Source organism: Danio rerio, chromosome 2 (genome assembly GCF_052040795.2).
Source record: "Danio rerio strain M-AB ecotype USA chromosome 2, GRCz13ab, whole genome shotgun sequence".
Classification (NCBI taxonomy): domain Eukaryota; kingdom Metazoa; phylum Chordata; class Actinopteri; order Cypriniformes; family Danionidae; genus Danio; species Danio rerio.
The window spans coordinates 56,731,870-56,757,500 of NC_141022.1; the positions used below are offsets into that span (position 1 = coordinate 56,731,870).

The 25,631-nt window shown below is 34.0% G+C and overlaps 2 protein-coding genes and 2 long non-coding RNA genes across 8 annotated transcripts in view; 1 reads left to right on the plus strand and 3 right to left on the minus strand.

Annotated features, from left to right (window-relative positions):
• sirt6 (sirtuin 6) overlaps positions 1–13,554 on the minus strand; it is a 71,903-nt gene extending 58,349 nt beyond the window's left edge. For 3 of the 4 annotated variants that reach the window (XR_015477674.1, XR_015477675.1, XM_087239211.1), the window contains exons 1-2: positions 13,382–13,554; positions 8,934–9,061 (exon numbers count right to left, since the gene is read on the minus strand). Coding sequence is in view for 2 of the 4 variants with exons in the window: in XM_087239211.1 (XP_087095337.1) it covers positions 8,934–9,061; positions 13,382–13,447 (194 nt within the window). In the remaining 2 variants the exon portion in view is untranslated. 4 annotated transcript variants of the gene reach the window in all.
• The window catches only part of LOC147846549 (uncharacterized), a 1,651,758-nt gene that overhangs the window by 183,106 nt on the left and 1,443,021 nt on the right, over positions 1–25,631 (minus strand). The window lies entirely within an intron of this gene.
• On the minus strand, positions 4,655–7,694 carry LOC147846551 (uncharacterized). 2 transcript variants are annotated; one of them, XR_015479107.1, is made up of 3 exons: positions 7,001–7,694; positions 5,362–6,093; positions 4,655–5,161 (listed from the first exon to the last, which is right to left on the minus strand). It is a non-coding gene; the product is annotated as an uncharacterized LOC147846551 (long non-coding RNA). The 2 variants fall into 2 exon arrangements; XR_015479106.1 differs by lacking the exon at positions 7,001–7,694 and having other exon boundaries at positions 5,362–6,572.
• The window catches only part of zgc:165603, a 31,588-nt gene continuing 22,965 nt past the window's right edge, over positions 17,009–25,631 (plus strand). The window contains 1 exon segment of the mRNA NM_001098751.1: positions 17,009–17,408. Coding sequence (NP_001092221.1) covers positions 17,039–17,408 — 370 coding nt within the window. The 5' untranslated portion in view covers positions 17,009–17,038.

Genomic DNA, 25,631 nt, shown 5'->3' on the forward strand with positions numbered 1-25,631 from the left:
ACACATAAAATTAATCGTTAGTAAAGTTACAAACGGTACAATTTCTTAGGCTAGGATGCTTTAAAATCCTCAAACTATCACAGGCCTCAAAACACACTTGCAAAATAATCTGGAACAATCCAGATTCACTTTGCAGATCCTACAATGTGTCTACTGCAAATGTTCACAATGCCATATCAATGCCGAAACGATATATTGTGCAGCCCTTAGTGTTACCCATTAATGTTATTTTAGATTACCATTTTATTGGCTCTTGAATGCTCATTATTCTACTGAAAAATTAGGCTAAACCTCATTAGAGCTAAGTCCAATTGCGTCTGGACAGGATTATTTGAATTGCTTTAAAAAGGCATTAAACTGAATGAGAACCATTACAAGGAATAATGAAAATTATCAACAAACAAACAAATAAAACATCCACAACCATAACTGCAATGAGAATTTGAAGTCCCTAATGTTTCATAAGGGATGAAAATGTCACAACGCAATTACACCTTAATGGTTCATAAGGTGTTTTTTTTTATTTTTTCTTAGTTTATTTTGATGTGGGAGACATTATTAAAAGTGGACACAAAATACTGCAATATAAACAAAGCATCATTTTGCAGTTTAACCATTAAACGTACATTTAAAGAAATTGACATAAATAACAAATGCTACACAAGAAAATGAAAAGATATATATATATATATATATACACACACACACACACACACACACACACGCACACATATATATACACTCACCGGCCACTTTATTAGGTACACCTTACTAGTATTGGGTTGAACACCCTTTTGCCTTCAGAATTGCCTTAATCCTTCGTGGTACTGGAAATATTCCTCAGAGATTTCGCTCCATATTGACATGATAGCATCACGCAGTTACTCCATATTTGTCGGCTGCACATTTATGATGCAAATCTCCCGTTCCACCACATCTCAAAGGTGCTCTATGGATTGAGGATCTGGAGACCGTGGGGGCCATTTGAGTACAGTGAACTCATTGTCATGTTCAAGAAACCAGTCTGAGATGATACACACTTTGACATGGTGCATTATCCTGCTGGAAGTAGCCATCAGAAGATGGGTACACTATGGTCATAAAGGGATGGTCAGCAACAATATTCAGGTAGGCTGTGGCATTGATACAGTGCTCAATTTGTTCTAATGGGCCCAAAGTATGCAAGAAAATTTCCCTCTCACCATTACACCACCACCAGCCTGAACCGTTGATACAAGGCAGGATGGATTCATGCTTTTATGTTGTTGATGCCAAATTCTGACCCTACCATCCAAATGTCGCAGCAGAAATCGAGACTCAGACCAGGCAGCGTTTCTCCAATCTTCTATTGTCCAATTTTGGTGAACCTGTGTGAAGCCTCAGTTTTCTGTTCTTAGCTAACAGGAGTGGCACCCGGTGTGGTCTCTTCTGCATACCTTGATTGTAAGGAGTTGTTATTTGAGTTACTGTTGCCTTTCTATCAGCTGGAACCAGTTTGGCCATTCTCCTCTGACATCAAAAAGGCATTTGTGCCCACAGAACTGCCGCTCACTGGATATTTTCTCTTTTTCGGACCACTGTCTGTAAACCCGTGAGATGGTTACGCATGAAATTCCCAAATCTTGTTTAGAAATTTGCGTTAATGAGCAGTTGGACAGGTGTACCTAATAAAGTGGACAGTGAGTGTCTAGAAAATAAAAATAAAACAAAATACTTTTGTATACTCCTACATGCTGACATAAAAAAATATTGCATACTGCAACAGTGTAAAGTGTCAGATTTAGATATTCAAATACTTATTCTTAATTTCTATTGGTTGTTAATTTTGTTTTGTTTTCATTTTAATGAATGATTGTGTGTTAATTTCTTGTTACTGGTGTTTATTCATTATATTACCATTTCAATTGTTTTAGTACATTTGTTCAATTGTTTTTTAACATTAAATTAAATCAAAGTAAAAAAAAATTATATATATATATATATATATATATATATATATATATATATATATATATATATATATATATATATATATATATATATATATATATATATATAAATAAATAATCCATAAATATAAATGTATAATATATATGGGAAAATGTCGAAAACACAGTGAATAAAAAGTATTTCATCCCAAATATTTCTAAAATGGGCTGATGGTTGATCTCTGCGAGTTGTTCTGTAAAGGAATGTGTCATTTATTTGGTTCACTTGGTTTTTCTTTATAAAAACTCTTTACAAATGTAGAAACCCTGTCATTGTCCTTGTCCTCAGCCAATTGAACCTACAGCTTTAATAGTTTTGTTATGCTAAAACTATTATTTTGAAGAAAAAAAAAATTCAGAAATAGCAAGTTCAAGTGTTTATCATTTACATCAATTAATTAAAAACATGAAATTATAAATAAACAAATACTGTTTTACAATTGTCCCCATGTTTCTGTCCTGTTATATTTGCATTAAATTTAACAAAATGTGTGCGATAGACCTAACTCAGAGTAAGTGACATCATTCGATGGAGAAGAAGCTGAAAGTGATCAGGGATGCATTCTATCATTGAATTGTGAGTTTTTTATGTTTGTTTTTGTATGATATTTTTGATTTTGAGGAGGACAAGCTTAAAGGTCAGGCCCTGTCCCATTTTTATATGTGAAAATGTACGTTCCTGGTAGAATGTAACATACCCTATGAATAAAAATAAATGAATAAATAAATAAATCAAAATAAAACAATTATAATTTATAAATAAATAAAAAATAAATATATACAAATTCAAAAATAAATAAATATGGTTAAAAAAAAATCATAGGTATCAAGAAAATATTTCAAACACAGCAGTTCTGAAGAAGCGTTTCTGCTATTTTTGCTACTCAAATGTTATATCTCCCTCTAGTGACAGCTTTCTGTAATCACTGTGATGATGCGTCATCTCAATCTTTCTCAACGTATCTAAATTGATCCCACATGTGAATGATCAAAAACGTCAGCCCCATCAGTGTGCTAGTTTTCATTTCTATTGCACAACTGGTACATAATAAAGGTCGGCTCTTTGGAACAAGCCATTTTAGACTTGTCCATATGATAACGACTTTTTTACACATTCCGGCCGGCCTGTCGTCTGGGCCTGTCACCCTCATTCACTCATACACTACGGACAATTGAGCCTACCCAATTCACCTACAGCATGTCTTTGGACTGTGGGGGAAACCGGAGCACCCAGAGCACCTCTTATTAATTATACAGCTGAAATCTTTTTTTTTTTTTTTTTTTAAATACTCAATGATTTTGTGGTGCTTTTTTATTCTATTTTTAATATTTATTTTTTTAATTAAATAGTTTGCACATCAGTTTCTACCCGTTTCTTATGGTGATGAATGTTTAATGTTAGAATATGATTGAATTGCCTCTTATTATGGTTATGAAATAGCTTGACAACAAGCTGGAAATGTTCATGGGCCAATGACATCACCGCAATGAAATGGTCTATAGGAAAAAAAAACAAGCACAAATGATCAAACATGGAACGAAACACAAACAAACAAAGGGTCTATTTCTAGCCAAGAATATCGTGGTTTTGGTTATCTCTGCAGGATTAAATCCATAAGATTATCCATATTTCCTTCAACAGGAGATTAAGGATGTGGGAGGAAAACAAACGCATTTCTGGCCAAAAAAAAAAAAAAATGCATAAAATAACTGTTGATGTAATTACATGGTCGATATCGATAAATGTTTTACACTTGGTCAGGATCTTAAAAAACAGTGAACACATTTAAGGGCGAAGCAGTGGCGCAGTAGGTAGTGCTGTCGTGTCACAGCAAGAATGTCGCTGGGTTGCTGGTTCGAGCCTCGGCTCAGTTGGCGTTTCTGTGTGGAGTTTGCATGTTCTCCCTGCGTTCACGTGGGTTTCCTCTGGGTGCTCTGGTTTCCCCCACAGTCCAAAGACATGCGGTACAGGTGAATTGGGTAGGCTAAATTGTCCGTAGTGTATGAGTGTGTGTGTGGATGTTTCCCAGAGATGGGTTGTGGCTGGAAGGGCATCCGCTGCGTAAAAACTTGCTGGATAAGTTGGCGGTTCATTCCGCTGTGGCAACCCAGGATCAATAAAGGGAATAAGCCGACAAGAAAATGAATGAATGAATGAATGAACACATTTAATATCAGTTTAACAAAAACTGCACTAATTATTAACAACTTATTAATAAGCTGGTTTCCTAGTACTGGGTTGAGGCTAGAAGGGCATGCGCTGTGTAATACATATGCTGGAATAGCTGGTGGTTCATTCCGCAGTGGCGACCCCTGATAAATAAGGGACTAAGCTGAAGGAAATTAATGAACGAATTAATAAGCTGCCATGATGTGTATTGTGAACATACAAATAGTACTTAAAAATGAATAATAAGATCTTAAGTGGATAGCTGACAATTTCACACAAAAGCTCTTATATGGGTCCAGATGACTTAATTATACAGCTAAAAACAATCGTAATTAATGATACTAAATAATTTTGGGGTACTACACTTTTTCATCCATTTTTTTACTTAAATAGTTATCACAACACATTGCTAGCGGTTTTGTTAAGGTCATAAACAATACAGGACCCTTAAAGTTTATGATTTTTGTAACCAATAAAGCCACTTAATTGTAAAAACTTTCATATAAATATTTTTATTTCTCATTCGTACTGTTAAAACAGTCAACAATGCACATATTGCACATAAACACTTCTCTAGGTGTGTGAGTGTGTGTGTGTGTGTGTGTGTGTGTGTGTGTGTGTGTGTGTATACAGCCCTTTCCTCCATTTCCCAGCAAATAATGCCAATATATTTTGGTGCATTTAAACAAAACAGATTCATTAAACAGATATATTCGTTAAAATAATATTTTTGATCACTGAACATAATCACAAACTACAAAATTACATGTCAATTTTATATATTTATATATTTTTATTTCATATCTTTCTCTAACATATAAATTAATACTAATTTTAGACCATTATTGTTAGTTTTTTGTTAGATTAGCTCCACATTTGGTTCATATTTGTCTAGTCTAATGTATATGCACAAATATAATATCGTATACCATCCTATTAAGCAAAAAAATATAGATAGCTTTGCTAGATGGGAGGTGAACCCATATATGCTGAGCCCAGTATACTGAAAAAAGTGTTGCATGCAGAACTGTTGCAAACAATTTATTTGTGTTGAATTTAAACAAACAAATTAAGTTTAATAATTTTCAACTTAATTTGTTTGTTTAAATTAAGCTCAAATAAATTGTTTACAACCACTTAACGTAAAAACAATTGAGTAAATCCAAGGAATCATCTGTGAATATTTTTTTTCTGTGAATATACATACATTTTATTCATGTTTATATTGCATCTATTTAAATGTCCTTATGTCTTCTTGTGTTGATATGCATGTCCCCAGAGCTCATGTAAACCACAAAGAAATTCTTGTATGGTTGTTCACACTTGGGGAATAAAGCTTATAAAGCTCATATAATAAAGCTCATTCTGATTCAGATTTATTGAAAGCAGCAGTTTGCAGCGCCCTCTATCACCACAAAGATTAACAGCAAGAGCAATAACTAGTAACTTTCACACAAAAGATGGCAAAATCACCACATTCACATTCGTAAATGTTGTTTTAAAGTTTTTGAAAGTCATACTAATGTATGTTTCATTGCTGTTAGGCTTATTACCATGGTTTCAGCGGGTTTCATCAAGTCAATTTTAAGACTTTTAAGACCTTTTTAAAAACACTATGAGTGAAATTTCAGGCTTATTTATATCTCAGATTTTTTTTTCTAATGGCATGGTTGGGCCAATGGAAAAGATTTTTACTTTCCAGGTTAGTGTCCGTAGCATGTTATTGTAAGGTAGATAATTCAACTATATTGTTGCATAGAGTTAAAAATGTAACTTTTGTAAAAAGATTGTTGGTGATTGGACGACTTTTAGCCAGACTGTTTATCTTTACATGATAAAAAACAGTCCTAGACACAATATGTAAGTGAATTTAAGACTTTAAGACCTAAAATTTTGTTTTGTTCAAATTTAAGACATTTTAAGACCCCACAGACACTGTATTGTGTTTGGGAACAGAGATGAGGTTCTCAAGGTAAATGCTTTCCTTGGCACTAAAGGTCAAACAACAAAAAATAAGGTCAAGAATCTTGGTGTGACTGGAGTCAGATCTGATTTTCAATAGTCATCTCAAAGCAGTTAGTAAATCAGCATACTATCATCTCAAAAAACATAGCAAGAATCAGATGCTTTGTTTCCAGTGAAGACTTAGAGAAACTTGTTCATGCTTTTATCAGCAGCAGGGTGGATTACTGTAATGGACTCCTCACTGGCCTTCCTAAAAAGACAGTCAGACAGTTACAGCTCTTCCAGAACGCTGCAGCCAGAATTCTGACCAGAACCAGAAAATCAGAGCACATCACACCTGTCCTCAGGTCTCTACACTGGCTCCCAGTTACATTCAGAATAGATTTTAAAGTATTATTACTGGTCTATAAATCACTAAATGGCCTAGGACCTCAATACATTACAGATATGCTCACTGAATACAAAAACAACAGATCACTCAGATCATTAGGATCATATAAACTAGAAGTTCCAAGAGTTCAGTCAAAGCAGGGTGAATCGGCTTTCAGCCACAATGCCCCTCGCTGCTGGAATCAGCTTCCAGAATTGATCAGATGTGCTCCAACATTAGACACATTAAAATCAAGACTGAAAACACATCTGTTTAGCTGTGCCTTTACTGAATGAGCACTGTGCTACGTCCGACAGATCGCACTATTATGTTTTTCTCTTCTTCTTCATTCTTTTATATTACATTTTACTCGTTTTTATGTTTTTTTTTACTCATTTTTATTATTTGTTTTTATTTTACTTGTTCTTTTATTCTTGTTTATGTAAAGCACTTTGAATTGCCACTGTGTATGAAATGTGCTATATAAATAAACTTGCCTTGCCTTGCCTTATTACAGTTAAATAAAACACAAAGTATTTTCAGGAACAAATAACATTAACAGAGTAATAACAGGAATCAGAAAGTGAAATTTAACACCTTTTAAGATCTTTTTTAAGACACATTCCATACATTTTAAACCTTAAAACCACTTATAACCACACTGGCGAGATTTTAAATTACAGTATATTTACTAAATTTTAATGTAAGAAACTAATCCAGAACGAAAACATTATTCATAAACTGAATAAAAATCTATTAAATCTAGCTAATTCAGCAGGTTGGCGCCTATAGAGCTGCAGTAATAATGGTGTTGCCTTGGTCTAGTAGGATTTTATTAATTTCATAAGCTAAACACATCCTGATATTCGCAGATTTAATTCAGGCAAACTTTAGCATACAACCATACATTGCATAATCAAAAATGATATAAAATTGAATACCTTGCAAAATAGCATTCAAGACATTTTAATACTTTTTAAGGACCTTAAATTTCTCTACATTGGTTTATTAACTTTTAATACTCTTTAAGACCCCGCTGACTCTGATTAAATAAAATCAAAACTCTTTTTTTCGTTGAAATGTTATTTTAAAATAAGAGTATTTATATAGTTTAATTAGTTGCCAATGCAACATTTTTTATTTAGTTTAAACTATTGTGTTAACATACTACCCCTGACCATAAAGTAAAACAATACACATAAAAAAAAATAAATAAAAAAAATGGAAGAATGAATGTAGCGGAAACCATGATATATATATATATATATATATATATATATATATATATATATATATATATATATCATGGTTTCCGCTAAATTCATTCTTCCATGGCGGGGCACCACACCAAAATTAATCCCGCCACGGCTACATTACAGCTTCTTATTAAAAATATTTGGTCGTTTTTTAAATAGCAGGTTTAAAAAAAAAAAAAAAAAAAAAAATCGCACCGAAAAAGTATGAAAAGGTAAGTGAATAATAACAGCGCAAACTTTTCTGTGACCGTAGTAGTGCTGTGCGTTCTGTTTAACCCTTTAAGGTGACGTGCTGACTGACAGGTGCGTGATGCATGAGACCAGCAAACACGGCATAGCTTATGATGAACACAGTTTCCATAATTATACTTTAATTATAGATAAAGTTCTGTGGCTCCGCATATAATGACTTTATCTTGCTAGAGTTTATAGCTTGTTCACTTTACTTCAGGACGCATTAATGTCGTGGACTGCATTGAAAGTCTATCTGAGACATTCATAAATATTCCTAGCAAATCTAATAAATGTTGGAGACATTAGCCCCTTTCACACATACACACCTTTCCGGAAAATTACCGGCAATATTCCGGAAAGGTTGTATGTGTGAACAGGCCCTTTTTGAAAACACCGGTAAATTCATTCTGGCTATTTTCCGGAAAGAGAAGTTGTAAGATTACCGGTAATTTGCCGGAATGCTGCGCTGTGTGAACGCAAAAGGAAGATTGCCGGAAAGAGCGCATGCACGTCTAGAACTTGCTGACGTGAGAAGTCTGCTTTAGCCAATCAGAACAGTCAGATGCATTCACGTCTGCACGGTTTGTGAGAATAAAAGCCTTTGAATATTTTTCCAGACATATTTAGCAGCTAGAAATTAGTCAGATAACGTTTATATGTTCATCTTAATGCCAACCGTGTAAATAATTATCGATAAGATGCTTATGATAAGCCGTTGTTTGTTTACCTTCAAGCTTTGCGTGTGCCCATGAAACAGCACATGAGCACCAGCACACACATATATCATGTACATCTCGATATGCGAAAGTAATTCTCTATATATTTTCATCGAAGTTGAAAAAAAAATGCGTTGAAAAAAATTATCTCTGTTAAACAACACTTGGGAAAACAAATGCCAGAAGGATAAATAATTTTGTATTTAACTGCATTGCTGCAGTCTTTAACAGTACCTGAAGTCGGGTATGCCTGTAGACGTACTGATTCCAGCTCCTGAATGAACCACCATGTACTGAGACTCTCTGATCCACTGGGCCAGAGTCTCCACTTTAGTCTTCAGCTCCTCAGGACTGTCGAATGTCTGTAAATACACACACACAGGTTTGTTTTACTATCTTAGTAAGGACATTCCATTGTTTTTCTCTCAGGTTGATGATATTGTCTATGGCCTAGCCCTAGTCCTAACCCTAAAGGCTGATTTATACTTCAAGCACATGCGTATGCTAAGGCACAGCCTTCACACGGTCGCATAGCCCTCGCTATTGCTGACGCGCACCTCTCAAAAAAATGTAACTACATGTCGCAACAAAGCATAGCACAAGCTCTGTGATTAATCGGCTTGGTAGCCCGATGAAGTCGAGTCCCGTGAAAAGCTCCAGATGGAAACTTTTGTTTTGTGTTTACCTTATGATTAAAGTTGTTGCACGTCCGCCGGTTCCCACCTCTAAATGAGGCAGTTTTAGCTACTTGTACATTGTCAGCAAGTGTTTCAGAGGTGTTATTGCAGAGCCACACAAACAGCACACAGACATGTAAACCAGGGCTCGAAATTGCGACCATTTTGGTCGCATATGCGCTAAAATTTAAGCTCATAATATATTTGGGAGCATTTGTGCGACTGATTTAATGGTTGTAGTGCGACCTGTTTTGGGTTTTTTATAAAAACATGCTGAATCGCTCTTCCCTGCGGCTATATTGGTTCATATTATCTGTCAATCACTCAAAACTTTCCACTGTCAGATGACAGGGAGCTTTTGTGACCCCAGGGAATGCAAACGAGTGAAGAGTGAAAAGTACACTGAATCTTGATGAGTTGCATTCACTGTGTTCAACGTAAATGTCCGCTAAATGTAAAATCTAACACTGCATACATCTTCGTCAAAGAAGCTCGCCTTTACTAAGTTTAAACTGATGCGGCTTATATTATAACAAAGAACGATATTGCGGCAGTGGTCATCGGGAGAATCCTGCTCTACCCCCCTCATATATTGGGTCGGCTGACTCACCTGCTTTCCACAAACACAGAAAAATGTAAATCAGCGCATAACAAGACTGAGCATTAAAATGACACAAATCCAAACCAAAACTTTTAAAAGTGAGACTTTTCTTCCTTTCTTTTGTCCGTTCTTACTTTAGATGTATATTATTTTTCTATTTAATTACTGATCAATCTCCCTCTCTTCTTAAATGGGATAGAGTGCCAAATCTAAGGTTATCATGGGCCAACTTTGACCAGCGTGCCATAGTTCGGGCATCTATGCTCTAAATAAGGGTGTCACGATGCTCCAAATCCTCGATTTGATTACATTTTTGATTGTAAAGTCACGATTCGATTTTCGTTTATGAATAATTAATTAATTAATGACGAATTAATTATTTGTAGCCTACCGTTTAAACTACCTGACCTGCATGGTCTTTGTTTTACCCATAAACAAATCATACAGTAAATGAATAAAGGTAAGTTACACACATAATTACCACCTGTCAATAGGCAGTGATCTGTGTCGTTATAATGGCGTTGGTAAAAAAGGTGCACAACCAACAGGAACCAGCCAACAGTATCTGAGGTTCGCTAAAATGACTAAGTACTTGTGTGAAAGTAAAAGATGGAAGCAGTCTACTGACCCGCTGACTGCCTTGACCCGCTGTCTCGAGCGCATGACAAAGTGTGTGCGTCTGTGTCTGTGTGTGAATGAGTGTGTGTGGTCACGTGATGTGCGTTTTCAGCGGTAGTGAGAAAGGAGGGCTGTCGTTCTAAAATGCCATTTAAAAACAAAGACATATTAGTGTAAACAGGGCCTGAGTGTGTATTTTTCGCGAGCGGATTTGCAACGGGTGCGAGGCAGAGGATCGTGATGCGCCTATCACGGAAATCCAAAACAACTAACTAACTGGTAATCCAAAATACTTCCACACCGGCGACTTCACTGAAAGAGGAGAGGATTTAAGCTCTGTCGACGGGTCTCCTGCGTCTGCAGTTTAACAAGCGTGTTTTTTTCCCGCTTGACAAGCCAAGCTAACGTGACATGGGGGCGTGGCAGCATCGACGATTCTATTTTTTGATTCGATAATTGAAGTTGAGCATAAATTTTGATCGATTTAGATTAAAAATCAAAATTGTGACACCTTTAGCTCTAAATAAACCTGCTCCCCCGGGGTGCGTTTCCCAAACAACGACGTAACTCTGGGCTGAACTATTATAGTACGATGCATCGTTTGGGAAAAAAACAATGTAGTAACGAGTGTTTCCCAAAACCCGTAGTTTCTCTGTCGCAGATCCATCGCATTTACAAAAAAATCCAATATTAGATTTGGTAAAAACATGCACTCGCTTTCTATATTAACTGAAATATATGTTCATGGCACATATGGGGCCTATGTTTCCTTTACAAATAATATTGAGAATATGACATATCCTATTCTAAAACATCACTTACAAAAGCTAATACATATTCTAATATAATTTATAAATTATATAAATAAATAAATAAATAAATAAATAAATAAATAAATAAATAATGAGGCCATTTATTAAGAAATTAGATTTAATATTTAGTATGTTTTAGAAATGAAAAAATATATTTTAATAATATTAATGATGATGATGATGATTATTATTATTACTTTTATTATTATTTAAGAGAATATTTTTTAGTTATTTATTTATTTTATTTATTTATTTTTTAGAAAAGTCTACATTTACAATTTAACACTTGTAAACCACAGCAGAAAGTAACCAGCAGGCCCATGTCATATACAGTACAGATACTTAATAAATAACCCACTATAAATTAAAATAATTAACGTATGCTTTTTGTTTTCACAAGCTTTGGAGACGTAACATAAATTTTGATTTTAAATAATGGGTCACCTGTAGCTTTCGCCATGAGGCTGTGTTCCAAATGACATCAAAGTTTTTTAAAGTGCACTGCGAGAGAGCACAACTGTAAACATGAAGATCGCTAAAACTGAACTGTAAAAATACTTTTTTTAATTTTAAAAATTCCAACTTTGAATGTTAGAATGCTTTAAATGAATAGGGCATGGGATGGATAAGTGGGAATAGAAAACATCTAGGAAATATGTTTCAAACTTAAGCTCCAGAGGTCTAGTTGCGAGTGTTCAAGTTTGTGACGCAGCTTGCAAATGTTTGTTAGAGAAACGGATTTGGGAAACGGCAAATAAACAAACTATGTTTGTAACGATGGAACTTGCGACCTTAGTTGGCAAACGATGGTTTTGGAAAACGCACCCCTGGCTAACATTTTTGTCATTCAGGATGGGATGAATCATGGCTAAGAAATGCTCAGAATATCATTTCATATTTACATACTTAGTTTAACTTAACTCACACCAGAGATGCCCAAAGTAGGGCCTGTGGGCCAAAGTTGGCCCATGGTAATCTTTAAATTGGCCCACCATCCCACCTGAGAAGCAATAAAATGAAGGTTGCAGGAAATGTCTTCAACAGAGATCATCAACTCTATTTAATGTAACCTTTTGTTTACTTGTTTGTTTAATTTTTGAGCTACAAAAAAAAAAAAAAAAATCAACTGAAATTAAATGAAATGTTTAAATTAAATGTCGTAATTAAGATTCACTCAAAGATAGAGGACAATACACAAGACATCAATAAGCAAAACAAGGCAGGTTCTGACTCATGTATTTAGTATTGAACACCTTTATAATAAACGTTTGTTCATGTTTTCATTGTAAGAAGTTCATTATAAAATGTAAAAAGCTTATAATTATTAATATGATTGAAGTTTTTTTTTTCTATTTAATTGTCTATATTAATAAACTGAAATTACTATGGTAGCTTTAATTGAATGACTTGGTATATTTACCTTCGGCCCACCCCCCTAAATTAAAATAGATTTTTGGCCCTTCGTAAGAAAAAGTCTGGGCACCCCTGACTTACACTCAAAAAAATAACATTTGATATTATATGATAGCAAAGGGACTAAGCCGAAAAGAAAATGATTGATTAACTTATTAGATATCTCGCTTGACTTGATGTTAACGCGCCACGTTGCTTGGCAACCATAAGCAGTTAACGTTATACAGTAACTGGTTATTACTGTTCCCTGGCTGATCACAGAATACATTTATCATATTACAAAAAACACTATTTTCCCCTGCTCTTTGATAACTTTAAACTCATTATTATTATTTAGTCACGTAACCTTTATTGGTAATGCTTAACGTATCTGTTCAATATAACTTTGTCGCCTTTAAGACATGAAATATACAGCCATCAGAATTTTACTGTTTACGTTAAATTGCAGTTTAATGCAAAATGAAAGTACATTCCATGGCTGAAATGGTAAATATGACGCTATTGTGCACTAAATGAAGCTATTTTTGCTAGCATGCTAGCAGCAACAAATATAAACCTCACCTCCGGCAGACCGCAGATGCCTTTATCCGCGTATGGAGACAGTCCTGCGGCGTAATTCACCGACATGACTGATTTCCTTGTTAAAATGTAAAAATATGTATGTAAAAGCAAGTTTGTGGTCTTCCGTTTAGTCGGTTTTGTGTGTTTGGTTGTACGTGTGACGTCACAATTGTGTGTAAAACGTGTAGAAATGCTGCGCACATACGGGATTACGTCAGAGAGTTTGCGTGCAGGACAGATGTAAAACCTGAATTCCAATAACACATTTAAAATCAATTGGCTAAAGAGATGTTTGCTTAGTTCAGACTCTATGTGGTATTTTATTCCTAACGATATATTTAAAAAGATTGGTGGGCTTTCTTTTTTAATGAAGTGCAATTACTCCGTTGTTAAAACACCTATTAAATTAGCTCAGTTCAATCAACAAGCTCTTTTAGCCTGGAAACTGACTTACAGCCACAATTTCTCACCCCAAAAAACGATTTTATGGAATAATGTCGACATTAAGATAAATAATAAATCTTTTTTTCAGGGATAAATGGTTTAACAAAAACATTATTTTTGTTTCTGATCTTTTTAACAGTAACTGGGATCTTTTAACTTATGAGAGTTTTATAAACATTAATCTATTCCCTGTTCGCTATATGGAATTTAAGTAAATTATAAAAGCTATGCCTAGTGGATTACCAGTGTTAGAGAGTAACTAGTTACATGTAACGGCGTTACATAATTTAATTTCAAATTAACAGTAATTCGTTACAGTCAGAAAAAATGTGTAATTAAATTACAGCTACTTGTGAAAATGTTTAAGATTACAAATTGGTTACATCTAAAAAAAATCTTTAAAAATCTGGGATATGTTTAATATTAATTTGTTGTTTTGCCTGTTTTTGATATGAACGAGGCCTTCTGCTAAGGCCATTTATTAAAGCGCTGCTATTCTGATGGGGGGGGGGGGCAGGTACTCGGTATAAATGCTTGATTTAGTTGAAAATGTCCATTAGAAACTTAAAAGTAATCAAGAAGTAATCAAATGTAATTAGTTACTTTACTTTTATAAAGTAATCGAAAAGTAGTGTAACTTATTACATTTTAAATATAGGGTAATTTGTAATCTGTAATCTATTACATTTCCAAAGTAACCTCCCCAAGACTGTGGATTACTATGTCTGATGAAAGCAGCTCTTATGAGGCAAGTTCCAAACAACTGTCACAGTTATACATAGGAGGAAAATCTATTCTTAGTAAAGAATGCAACAATAAGTTCATATGTCAAGTGTCCCAGTCACATAATGCAATTACTCCTAGAGGAAAGTTTTTTGGGGTTCTATAATTGTTAATATTCAATGGAGGAAAACATGGTATTTCCATATAGATTCTGTATTGCTAATAAAATGAAAGAGGTGTACTTTAAAATTCTGCACAGTATTTACCCATGTAATCCACTTTCATCCAAATTTTGTGATGTTACTGATATTTGCACATTTTGTAAGAATGAGTGTGAAGATATTTGTCACTTGTTTTTTTTTTTCTCGCGATGTATCATCACTGTTTTGGAAAGATTTAAATTCATATTGTTTTTTCCAAAGTTAATATGAGTGGTAAATTGCACCTAAGGATGTTTTTTGTTATTTTGAAAACCAAAACAAGTCATTAGAAGCCACTGTGAACTTTCTTATATTGCCGGGAAATTTTACTTTCACAAACATTCATTCATTCATTCATTCATTCATTCATTCATTCATTCATTCATTCATTCATTCATTCATTCATTCTCTTGTCGGCTTAGTCCCTTTATTAATCTGGGGTCGCCACAGCGGAATGAACCGCCAACCTATCCAGCACATTTTTAAGCAGCGGATGTCCTTTTAACTGCAACCCATCTCTGGGAAACATCCACACAAACACACATTCACACACACATTCATATACTACGGAGAATTTAGCCTACCCAATTCACCTGTACCGCATGTCTTTGTACTGTGGGGGAAACCGGAGCACCCGGAGGAAACCCACACGAACGCAGGGAGAACATGCAAACTCCACACAGAAACGCAGACTGAGCCGAGGTTCGAACCAGCGACCCAGCGACCTTCTTGCTGTGAAGCGACTGCATCGCCACTTTAACAAACAGTGGTTCCTTAAAAAAATCCAATCTTTATAGACTTCCTCTGTGAAATAGAACATTTAATTAAATCGCTTTGATTCATTGAAAATAAGAAATGTGCTTCTTTCTTGAGCAAATATGATGAGATCTTTCATGCCACTTGAATATTTACCTCTTTTTATTGCATTATGTCTTTTAACTTAAAAAAAAACGTATTATTTTTATTTTTTCACGTATTGATTTTGGTTTTGCTCTTTATCTTGTGCATCTAATGTGATTATTGTGTAAAAGAACTGTTATCTTTTACTGTATTCTAAGTTGTATTATACAGTTTCTCGAAGTTAATATTAAAAAAAAGTAAAACTAGGTGAATGTGTTTTCCTTTGTATACATTCATGAGATCCTAAAAAACAAAAAGGTGTTGTTATTAATATCAGGATATTAGATTAAAGATCCTGTTTCGTAAATGAAATCCCTTTCCAAGTGTGTAATTTACAGACCTGTTGATATAATCAACAACACTAAACTATATATTAATAGCATACAACTAAAAATGTCATTTGTGTTCAAATATAGGCTGTTATTGCAAAATCTGTTACAAACTTTATCTTGTATTAACTTTGTTTAAAACAAGGCCAATTCAAAGCTCTCCCAGGTTGATTAAATTATATAGGCTTATGTTCGTGTTGTGAATAAAGATAAAGGGATAGTTCACCCCCTAAAAAAGAAAATTTACTGACTATTTACTCACTCTCCACTTGTTATAAATCATTATGAGTTTTCTCTTCTGTTGAACACAAAGCTGTAAACCTGTAACCACCGACTTCCATAGGGAAAAACAAATACTATGAAGGTCAGTGGCTACAGGTTTACAGCTTTCTTCAAAATATCTTCTTTTGTTTTCAACAGAAGAAAGAGACTCATTTCAGGGTTGGAACAAGTAAACGGAGAGTAAAAGATGAAAGAATTATTTTTCTCATTTTTCTTTCATTTCATCTCTAAACCAATCAACAAATGAATCAATCTATCTGTCCGTTCGTCCATCTATCCAACCAACCAACCAACCAACCAACCAACCAACCAACCAACCAACCAACCAACCATCCTATCTATCTATCTATCTATCTATCTATCTATCTATCTATCTATCTATCTATCTATCTATCTATCTATCTATCTATCTATCTATCTATCTATCTATCTATCTATCTATCTATCTATCTATCTATCTATCTATCTATCTATCTATCTATCTATCTATCTATCATCTCCATTCACTCACCCACCTATTCATCCACTCATCCATCCAGCTCCAGCAGTACAGTAGTCTGTGTGTCGGCAGGTGTCGCTACTGATCCACTGATCCGAGTCTCCTCCTCCTCCTCTTCCTCAGTCAGGTGCGGGGGCCGCGCGCGTGACATGTGTCGAATAGAAAGTGAGCGTCGCGTTTCCAGCTGAGCGCGTACTCTCTCCCGGCGCGTGTGCGTGCGTGCGTGTGCGTGCGTGTGTATGTTGTTATTATTATCGCGCTCTCCGCCGCCGCGCGCAGAATGGCTAGATTCACCCAGACTGAAGCGAGGAGGCAGCAGCAGCAGCATCCTCAGCATCCTCAACCTGCCCACGCCAGCCTGCTCCTCACCGGACCGGGGGCGGTACCGAGCCAGGCAGCGGCACCACTGCTCCTGATCCCGCACCAGCCCCAGTACGCGCACATCTCCTACCCCAAGCCCATGAACGGCTCCGAGCCCATCTCCATCCACCCCGACAGCGGCACCATGAAAGACCAGGATGCCATCAAGCTCTTTATAGGACAGATCCCGCGCAACCTGGAGGAGAAAGACCTGAAACCTCTTTTTGAACAGTTTGGAAAGATCCACGAACTGACTGTCCTCAAGGACCGATACACCGGCATGCACAAAGGTAATCATGATTTTTTTACTGGGTGTTTTGGGGGGTTTGGCCACATGGTTAAGCTTTTACATCATGCATTTGGCTTGTAAACATCTAATTTATTCATGTATACTTTTATACACAAATATTAAGAGTCTATGATTGACATCTGACAGCATGCATTGGTGAATTCTGACCTGTTTCAATCTATTTTTATAAAAAAAAAAAAAAAAACATTGATACACTTTAATTTTGTCACCATTTTTTAAGAAATATAATATATATGATTTTAAAAAAATAGTTTTTTACCACACATTGGTATTTGTTACTTCATAAACATCAGATTGCATGCACATTTGTTGTTTGCACAGGCTGCGCTTGTTGTGTTTTCACTCATTGTTGTGTTCCCTTATGCAATATTAAACCACGGTCAGTGTCTCTGCGACTGATTTCAATCAGTGCACGCTGTTAGATGTAATTCTAAACCGCTGCTTGTTTTTTTTTTTTTAGAGTCGTTCAATGTTTACTTAACATATAAAAATGACATTTTGGTCGCACAGAAATATATATTTATCATGCACACTATGTACTCTCGTCTTCTCCACGCTCTTCCCCTCCCTCACTATAAGCACAGTCAGTATAATTGCAACAGATATTCTTTCTCTTTAGCAGTGCATGCTGTCAGATGTCATTCAGAGTGTTTTTAGATTTACATGATCTATTTCTCATGATGTCTAAGTTCTTGTTATGCCATTTATGTTTATGCAATATAAGATGTGCAGCATTGCTTTTTCACATATAAGCTTGCTTATTTTATTTTTGTATGATTGCAGCTGGTTTTCATCGATGCATGACGACATATATCATTCAAACTCTAGCTTTTTAGATTAACGTGATCTATTTCTCATGATGTGCAGGTTCACTTTGTGCTTCTGGTGAATGTTTACAACACAATATAATTGTTTCCTCACATTTTTTGGCTATTCTTTTTTTGCGCCACACAAAATTATTTGCATTGATTCATGCTGTCAGACTTCATTCAATCTAGTTTTAGATTAACGTGATCTATTTGTCATGATGTACAGGTTGACATTGTGCGTCTGATGAATGTTTATTATGGAATATAGGATGCAAAAAGCAGTATATCTTTAAATGTAAGCATGATTTTCATTGATTCATGATGTCAGACATCATTCAAACTCTTTTTAGATTAACATGATCTATTTCTCATGATGTGCAGGTTGACATTGTGCTTCTATTTATGTTTATCATGCAATTTGTGCAATTGAAACTCAGTATTGCTTCTTTACATATAAGCATGCTTATTTTATTGGCTATTATTTTATTGCGCCACACATTGTGTTATTGCAAATTATTTTCATTGATTCATGATGTCAGACATCATTTAAACACTTTTTAGATTAACATGATCTATTTTTCTTGATGTGCAACCTGCACATTGTGCTTCTGGTGAATGTTTATTGCAAAATAAGATGCAAAAAAGCAGTATGTCTTTAAATATACGCATGATTTTCATTGATGCATGATGTCAGATGTCATTTAGACACTTTCTTTAGTGTAGCATGATCTATTTTTCATCATGTTCAGGTTCACTTTGTGCTTCTGGTGAATGTTTATTATGGAATATAAGATGCAAAAAGCAGTATTTCTTTAAATATAAGCCTGATTTTCATTGATTCATGATGTCAGATGTCATTCAAACTGTTTTTTAGATTAACATGATCTATTTCTCGTGATGTGCAACCTGCACTTTGTGCTTCTGGTGAATGTTTATTGCAACATAAGATGCAAAAAAGCAGTATTTCTTTAAATATACGCATGATTTTCATTGATGCATGATGTCAGATGTCATTCAAACACTTTTTTTTAGTGTAGCATGATCTATTTCTCATCATGTTCAGGTTCACTTTGTGCTTCTGGTGAATGTTTACTCTGCAATATAAGATGTGCAATTAAAAAACAGCATTGTTTCTTCACATATACGACATGCTTAATTTTGGCAATTATTTTATTGTGCTACACATTGTGTTATTGCAAACGTTTTTCATTGATTCATGACGTCAGACATCATTTAGTCTCGTTTTAGATTAACATGATCTATTTGTCATGATGTGCAGGTTCACTTTGTGCTTCTGGTTTATTTATTATGCAAAATAAGATGCAAAAAGCAGTATATCGTTAAATATAAGCTTGATTTTCATTGAATCATGATGTCAGACATCATTCAAACTCTTTTTAGATTAACATGATCTATTTCTTATGATGTGCAGGTTCATGTTGTGCTTTTTATTGATGTTATGGCAATATAAGATGTGCAATTGAAAATCGGTATTGCTTCTTTACATATAAGCATGCTTATTTTTTTGGCTATTATTTTTTTTGCGCCACACATTGTGTTATTGCAAATGATTTTCATTGATTCTTGATGTCAGACATCATTCAAACTGTTTTTTAGATTAACATGATCTATTTCTCGTGATGTGCAACCTGCACTTTGTGCTTCTGGTGAATGTTTATTGCAATATAAGATGCATAAAAGCAGTATTTCATTACATATATGCATGATTTTCATTGATGCATCATGTCAGACGTCATTCAAACACTTCTATTTAGTGTGACATGATCTATTTCTCATCATGTGCAGGTTCACTTTGTGCTTCTGGTGAATGTTTACTCTGCAATATAAGATGTGCAATTAAAAAACAGCATTGTTTCTTCACATATATGCATGCTTAATTTTGGCATTTTTTTATTGCGCCACACATTGTGTTATTGCAAATGTTTTTCATTAATTCTTGATGTCAGATGTCATTCAAACTATTTTTTAGATTAACATGATCTATTTGTCATGATGTGCAGGTTCACTTTGTGCTTCTGGTTTATTTATTATGCAAAATAAGATGCAAAAAGCAGTATATCGTTAAATATAAGCTTGATTTTCATTGAATCATGATGTCAGACATCATTCAAACTCTTTTTAGATTAACATGATCTATTTCTTATGATGTGCAGGTTTATGTTGTGCTTTTTATTTATGTTAATGCAAAATATGTAAGATGTGCAATTGAAAATCGGTATTGCTTCTTTACATATAAGCATGCTTATTTTTTTTGGCTATTATTTTTTTTGCGCCACACATTGTGTTATTGCAAATGATTTTCATTGATTCTTGATGTCAGATGTCATTCAAACTGTTTTTTAGATTAACATGATCTATTTCTCGTGATGTGCAACCTGGACTTTGTGCTTCTGGTGAATGTTTATTGCAATATAAGATGCAAAAAAGCAGTATTTCATTAAAAGTATGCATGATTTTTATTGATGCATGATGTCAGACGTCATTCAAACACTTCTATTTAGTGTGACATGATCTATTTGTCATGATGTGCAGGTTCACTTTGTGCGTCTGGTTTATTTATTATGCAAAATAAGATGCAAAAAGCAGTATATCGTTAAATATAAGCTTGATTTTCATTGATTCATGATGTCAGATGTCATTCAAACTGTTTTTTAGATTAACATGATCTATTTCTCGTGATGTGCAACCTGCACTTTGTGCTTCTGGTGAATGTTTATTGCAATATAAGATGCATAAAAGCAGTATTTCATTACATATATGCATGATTTTCATTGATGCATGATGTCAGACGTCATTCAAACACTTCTATTTAGTGTGACATGATCTATTTCTCATGATGTGCAGGTTTACTTTGTGCTTCTGGTTTATTTATTATGCAAAATAAGATGCAAAAAGCAGTATATCGTTAAATATAAGCTTGATTTTCATTGAATCATGATGTCAGACATCATTCAAACTCTTCTTAGATTAACATGACTTATTTCTCATGATGTGCAGGTTCATGTTGTGCTTTTTATTGATGTTATGGCAATATAAGATGTGCAATTGAAAATCAGTATTGCTTCTTTACATATAAGCATGCTTATTTTTTTTGGCTATTATTTTTTTGCGCCACACATTGTGTTATTGCAAATGATTTTCATTGATTCTTGATGTCAGATGTCATTCAAACTGTTTTTTAGATTAACATGATCTATTTCTCATGATGTGCAACCTGCACTTTGTGCTTCTGGTGAATGTTTATTGCAATATAAGATGCATAAAAGCAGTATTTCTTTAAATATACGCATGATTTTCATTGATGCATGATGTCAGATGTCATTCAAACACTTCTATTTAGTGTGACATGATCTATTTCTCATCATGTGCAGGTTCACTTTGTGCTTCTGGTGAATGTTTACTCTGCAATATAAGATGTGCAATTAAAAAAACAGCATTGTTTCTTCACATACATGCATGCTTAATTTTGGCATTTTTTTATTGCGCCACACATTGTGTTATTGCAAATGATTTTCGTTAATTCTTGATGTCAGATGTCATTCAAACTATTTTTTAGATTAACATGATCTATTTCTCGTGATGTGCAACCTGCACTTTGTGCTTCTGGTGAATGTTTATTGCAATATAAGATGCAAAAAAGCAGTATTTCATTAAAAGTATGCATGATTTTTATTGATGCATGATGTCAGACGTCATTCAAACACTTCTATTTAGTGTGACATGATCTATTTGTCATGATGTGCAGGTTCACTTTGTGCTTCTGGTTTATTTATTATGCAAAATAAGATGCAAAAAGCAGTATATCGTTAAATATAAGCTAGATTTTCATTGAATCATGATGTCAGACATCATTCAAACTCTTCTTAGATTAACCTGACCTATTTCTCATGATGTGCAGGTTCATGTTGTGCTTTTTATTTATGTTAATGCAATATAAGATGTGCAATTGAAAATCAGTATTGCTTCTTTACATATAAGCATGCTTATTTTTTTTGGCTATTATTTATTTGCGCCACACATTGTGTTATTGCAAATGATTTTCATTGATTCTTGATGTCAGATGTCATTCAAACTGTTTTTAGATTAAAATGATGTATTTCTCGTGATGTGCAACCTGCACTTTGTGCTTTTGGTGAATGTTTATTGCAATATAAGATGCAAAAAAGCAGTATTTCATTAAATATATGCGTGATTTTCATTGATGCATGATGTCAGATGTCATTCAAACACCTTTTTTAGTGTAGCATGATCTATTTCTCATGATGTTCAGGTTCACTTTGTGCTTCTGGTGAATGTTTATTGCAATATAATATGAAAAAAACAGTATTTCTTTAAATATATGCATGATTCTCATTAGTGCATGATGTCAGACGTCATTCAAACACTTCTTTTAGTGTAACGTGATCTATATTACATGATGTGCAGGTTCACTTTGTGCTTCTGGTGAATGTTTACTCTGCAATATAAGATGTGCAATTAAAAAACAGCATTGTTTCTTTGCATATACGCATGCTTAGTTTTGGCAATTATTTTATTGCAGCACACATTGTGTTATTGCAAATGTTTTTCATTGATTCATGATGTCAGACATCATTCAAACTCTTTTTAGATTACCACGATCTATTTCCCATGATGTGCTTGTTAACTTTGTGCTTCTGGTGAATGTTTATTATGCAATATATGATGAAAAAAGTAGTATTTATTTAATTATAAGCATGATTTTCGCTTATGCATGATGTCAGACGTCATTCAAACTCTTTTTAGAGTAACATGATCTACTTTTCATGATGTGTAGGTTGACTTCATGCTTCTGGTTAATGTATATATGCAATATAACTGTTTCCTCACATAAAATCTTATTTCTTTTATTTATTTTTTTTTGCGAAACATGGCATTATTGCAAATGATTTTCATTGATTCATGATGTCAGACATCATTCAAACTCTTTTTAGATTAACGTGATCTATTTGTCATGATGTGCAGGTTGACATTGTGCGTCTGATGAATGTTTATTATGGAATATAGGATGAGAATAACAGTATTTCTTTAAATATAAGCTTAATTTTCATTGATTCATGATGTCAGACATCATTCAAACTCTTAAGATTAACATGATCTATTTCTCATGATGTGCAGGTTCATGTTGTGCTTTTTATGTATGTTTACTCTGCAATATGAGATGTGCAATTGAAAATCAGTAGTGTTCCTTTACATATAAGCATTCTTTTGTTTGGCTATTATTTTATTACCCCACACATTGTGTTATTGCAAATGATTTTCACTGATTCATAATGTCAGACATCATTCAAAGTCTTTTTAGATTAACATGATCTATTTCTCATGTTATGCAGGTTGACTGTGCTTCTGGTGAATGTTTACTATGCAATATAAGATGCAAAAAAAAAACTGTATTTTTTTTTAAATATAAGCATGTTTTTCATTGCATGACACAGATGTCATTCAAATGCATTTTGGACTAACATGATCTATATTACATGATGTGCAGGTTCACTTTGTGCTTCTGCTGAATGTTTACTATGCAATATAATTGTTTCCTCACATATAAGCATGCTTTTTTGGCTATAATTTTATTGCCCCACACATTGTGTTATTGCAAATGATTTTTATTGATTAATGATGTCAGACATCATTCAAACTGTTTAGATTAACATGATCTATTTGTCATGATATGCAGGTTCACGTTGAGCTTCTATTTTTGTTTATTATACAATATAAGATGTGCAATTGAAAAACAGAATTGTTTCTTTACATATGAGTATGCTTTTGTTTGGCTATTATTTTATTGCCCCACAAATTATGTTATCGCAAATGATTTTTTTAATTTTCATGATGTCAGACATCATTCAGGCTCTTTTTAGATTAACGTGATCTATTTCTCATCATGTGCAGGTTCACTTTGTGCTTCTAGTAAAAGCTTATTATGCAATATATGATTAAAAAACAGTATTTCTTTAAATATAAGCATGATTTTCATGGATTCATGATGTCAGGCAGACTAACATGAACTATTTCACATGATGTGCAGGTTCACTTTGTGCTTCTGGTCAATGTTTACTATGCTATATAACATGTGCAATTAAAAAAAGCATTGGTTCTTTATACATGAGCATTCTTATTTTTGCCTATTATTTTTTGGGCCACACATTGTGTTATTGAAATGATTTTCATTGATTCATGCTGTCAGACATCATTCAATCTCGTTTTAGATTGACATGATCTATTTCTTATGATGTGCAGGTTCAATTTGTGCTTCTAGTTTATTTATTATGCAAAATAAGATGCAAAAAGCAGTATATCTTTAAATATAAGCTTGATTTTCATTGATTTATGATGTCAGACATCATTCAAACTCTTTTTAGGCTTGCGTGATCTATTTCTCATGATGTGCTGGTTCACTTTGTGCTCTTGGAGAATGCTTATTATGCAATATATAATGTATTTCTTTAAATATAAGCATGATATATATATATATATATATATATATATATATATATATATATATATATATATATATATATATATATATATATATATATATATATATATATATATATATATAAATATATATATATAGACAGTTCTGTCTGGTTTTTGAATCTGATTGGCTGATGGCTGTGCGATATTTTGCCAGTAACATCACACAAAGGCCTCTTCACCCTTCACCTCTGTGTATTACTCCGCCCACATACAGCAAGCAACAAGCAGAGACGCTACAGTTTGATAAATATTACTGTTGTTAGACAACAAAATGTACTTTTGAGGCTTTTTATTCATGAATGTAGTTGTTTAGATTGGAACTATGCAGTTTATTTGTAAGAATTCGCTTGTTAAGTGGTGACGTGTTTGTGACGTATGTATACTGTTTCCGGGTGGAGAAATCATTCGTTTATGATCACGTTTTATTCCTATCACACATTAAAGTTAATTTTATATAAAATCATAGTGTACACAACAATCTCTGGGCTTGCTGCATAACAAATATCAAAAATTTAGCAATTTATAAAAATATTAATCACTTTCTGGCCATCGGATATTAGGCATGGACATATATACTGCGATTGTGATTTTCGAAAGCCCTAAATCGCTTTGTAAACGTTTATTATTATCATTTCATGAGTCTTCCCATTCAGTTGAATAGAGCGGTTGGACCCGGAAGCCGCTTTGCATGACGTCACACTTAACAAGCGGATAGTGCCTATTTTAAAATATTTACAATTTCTGAGAGCTCGTCTGCGGCCAAAGACGGTTAATGTTGTCTATCCACAAGATGGCGTCAGGTTTGCATAATAAGCCCTTGTGTGCTGTCAGTGTGTTCCCATTGAGCATGAATAAAAATCTAAAAAATGGAAGCG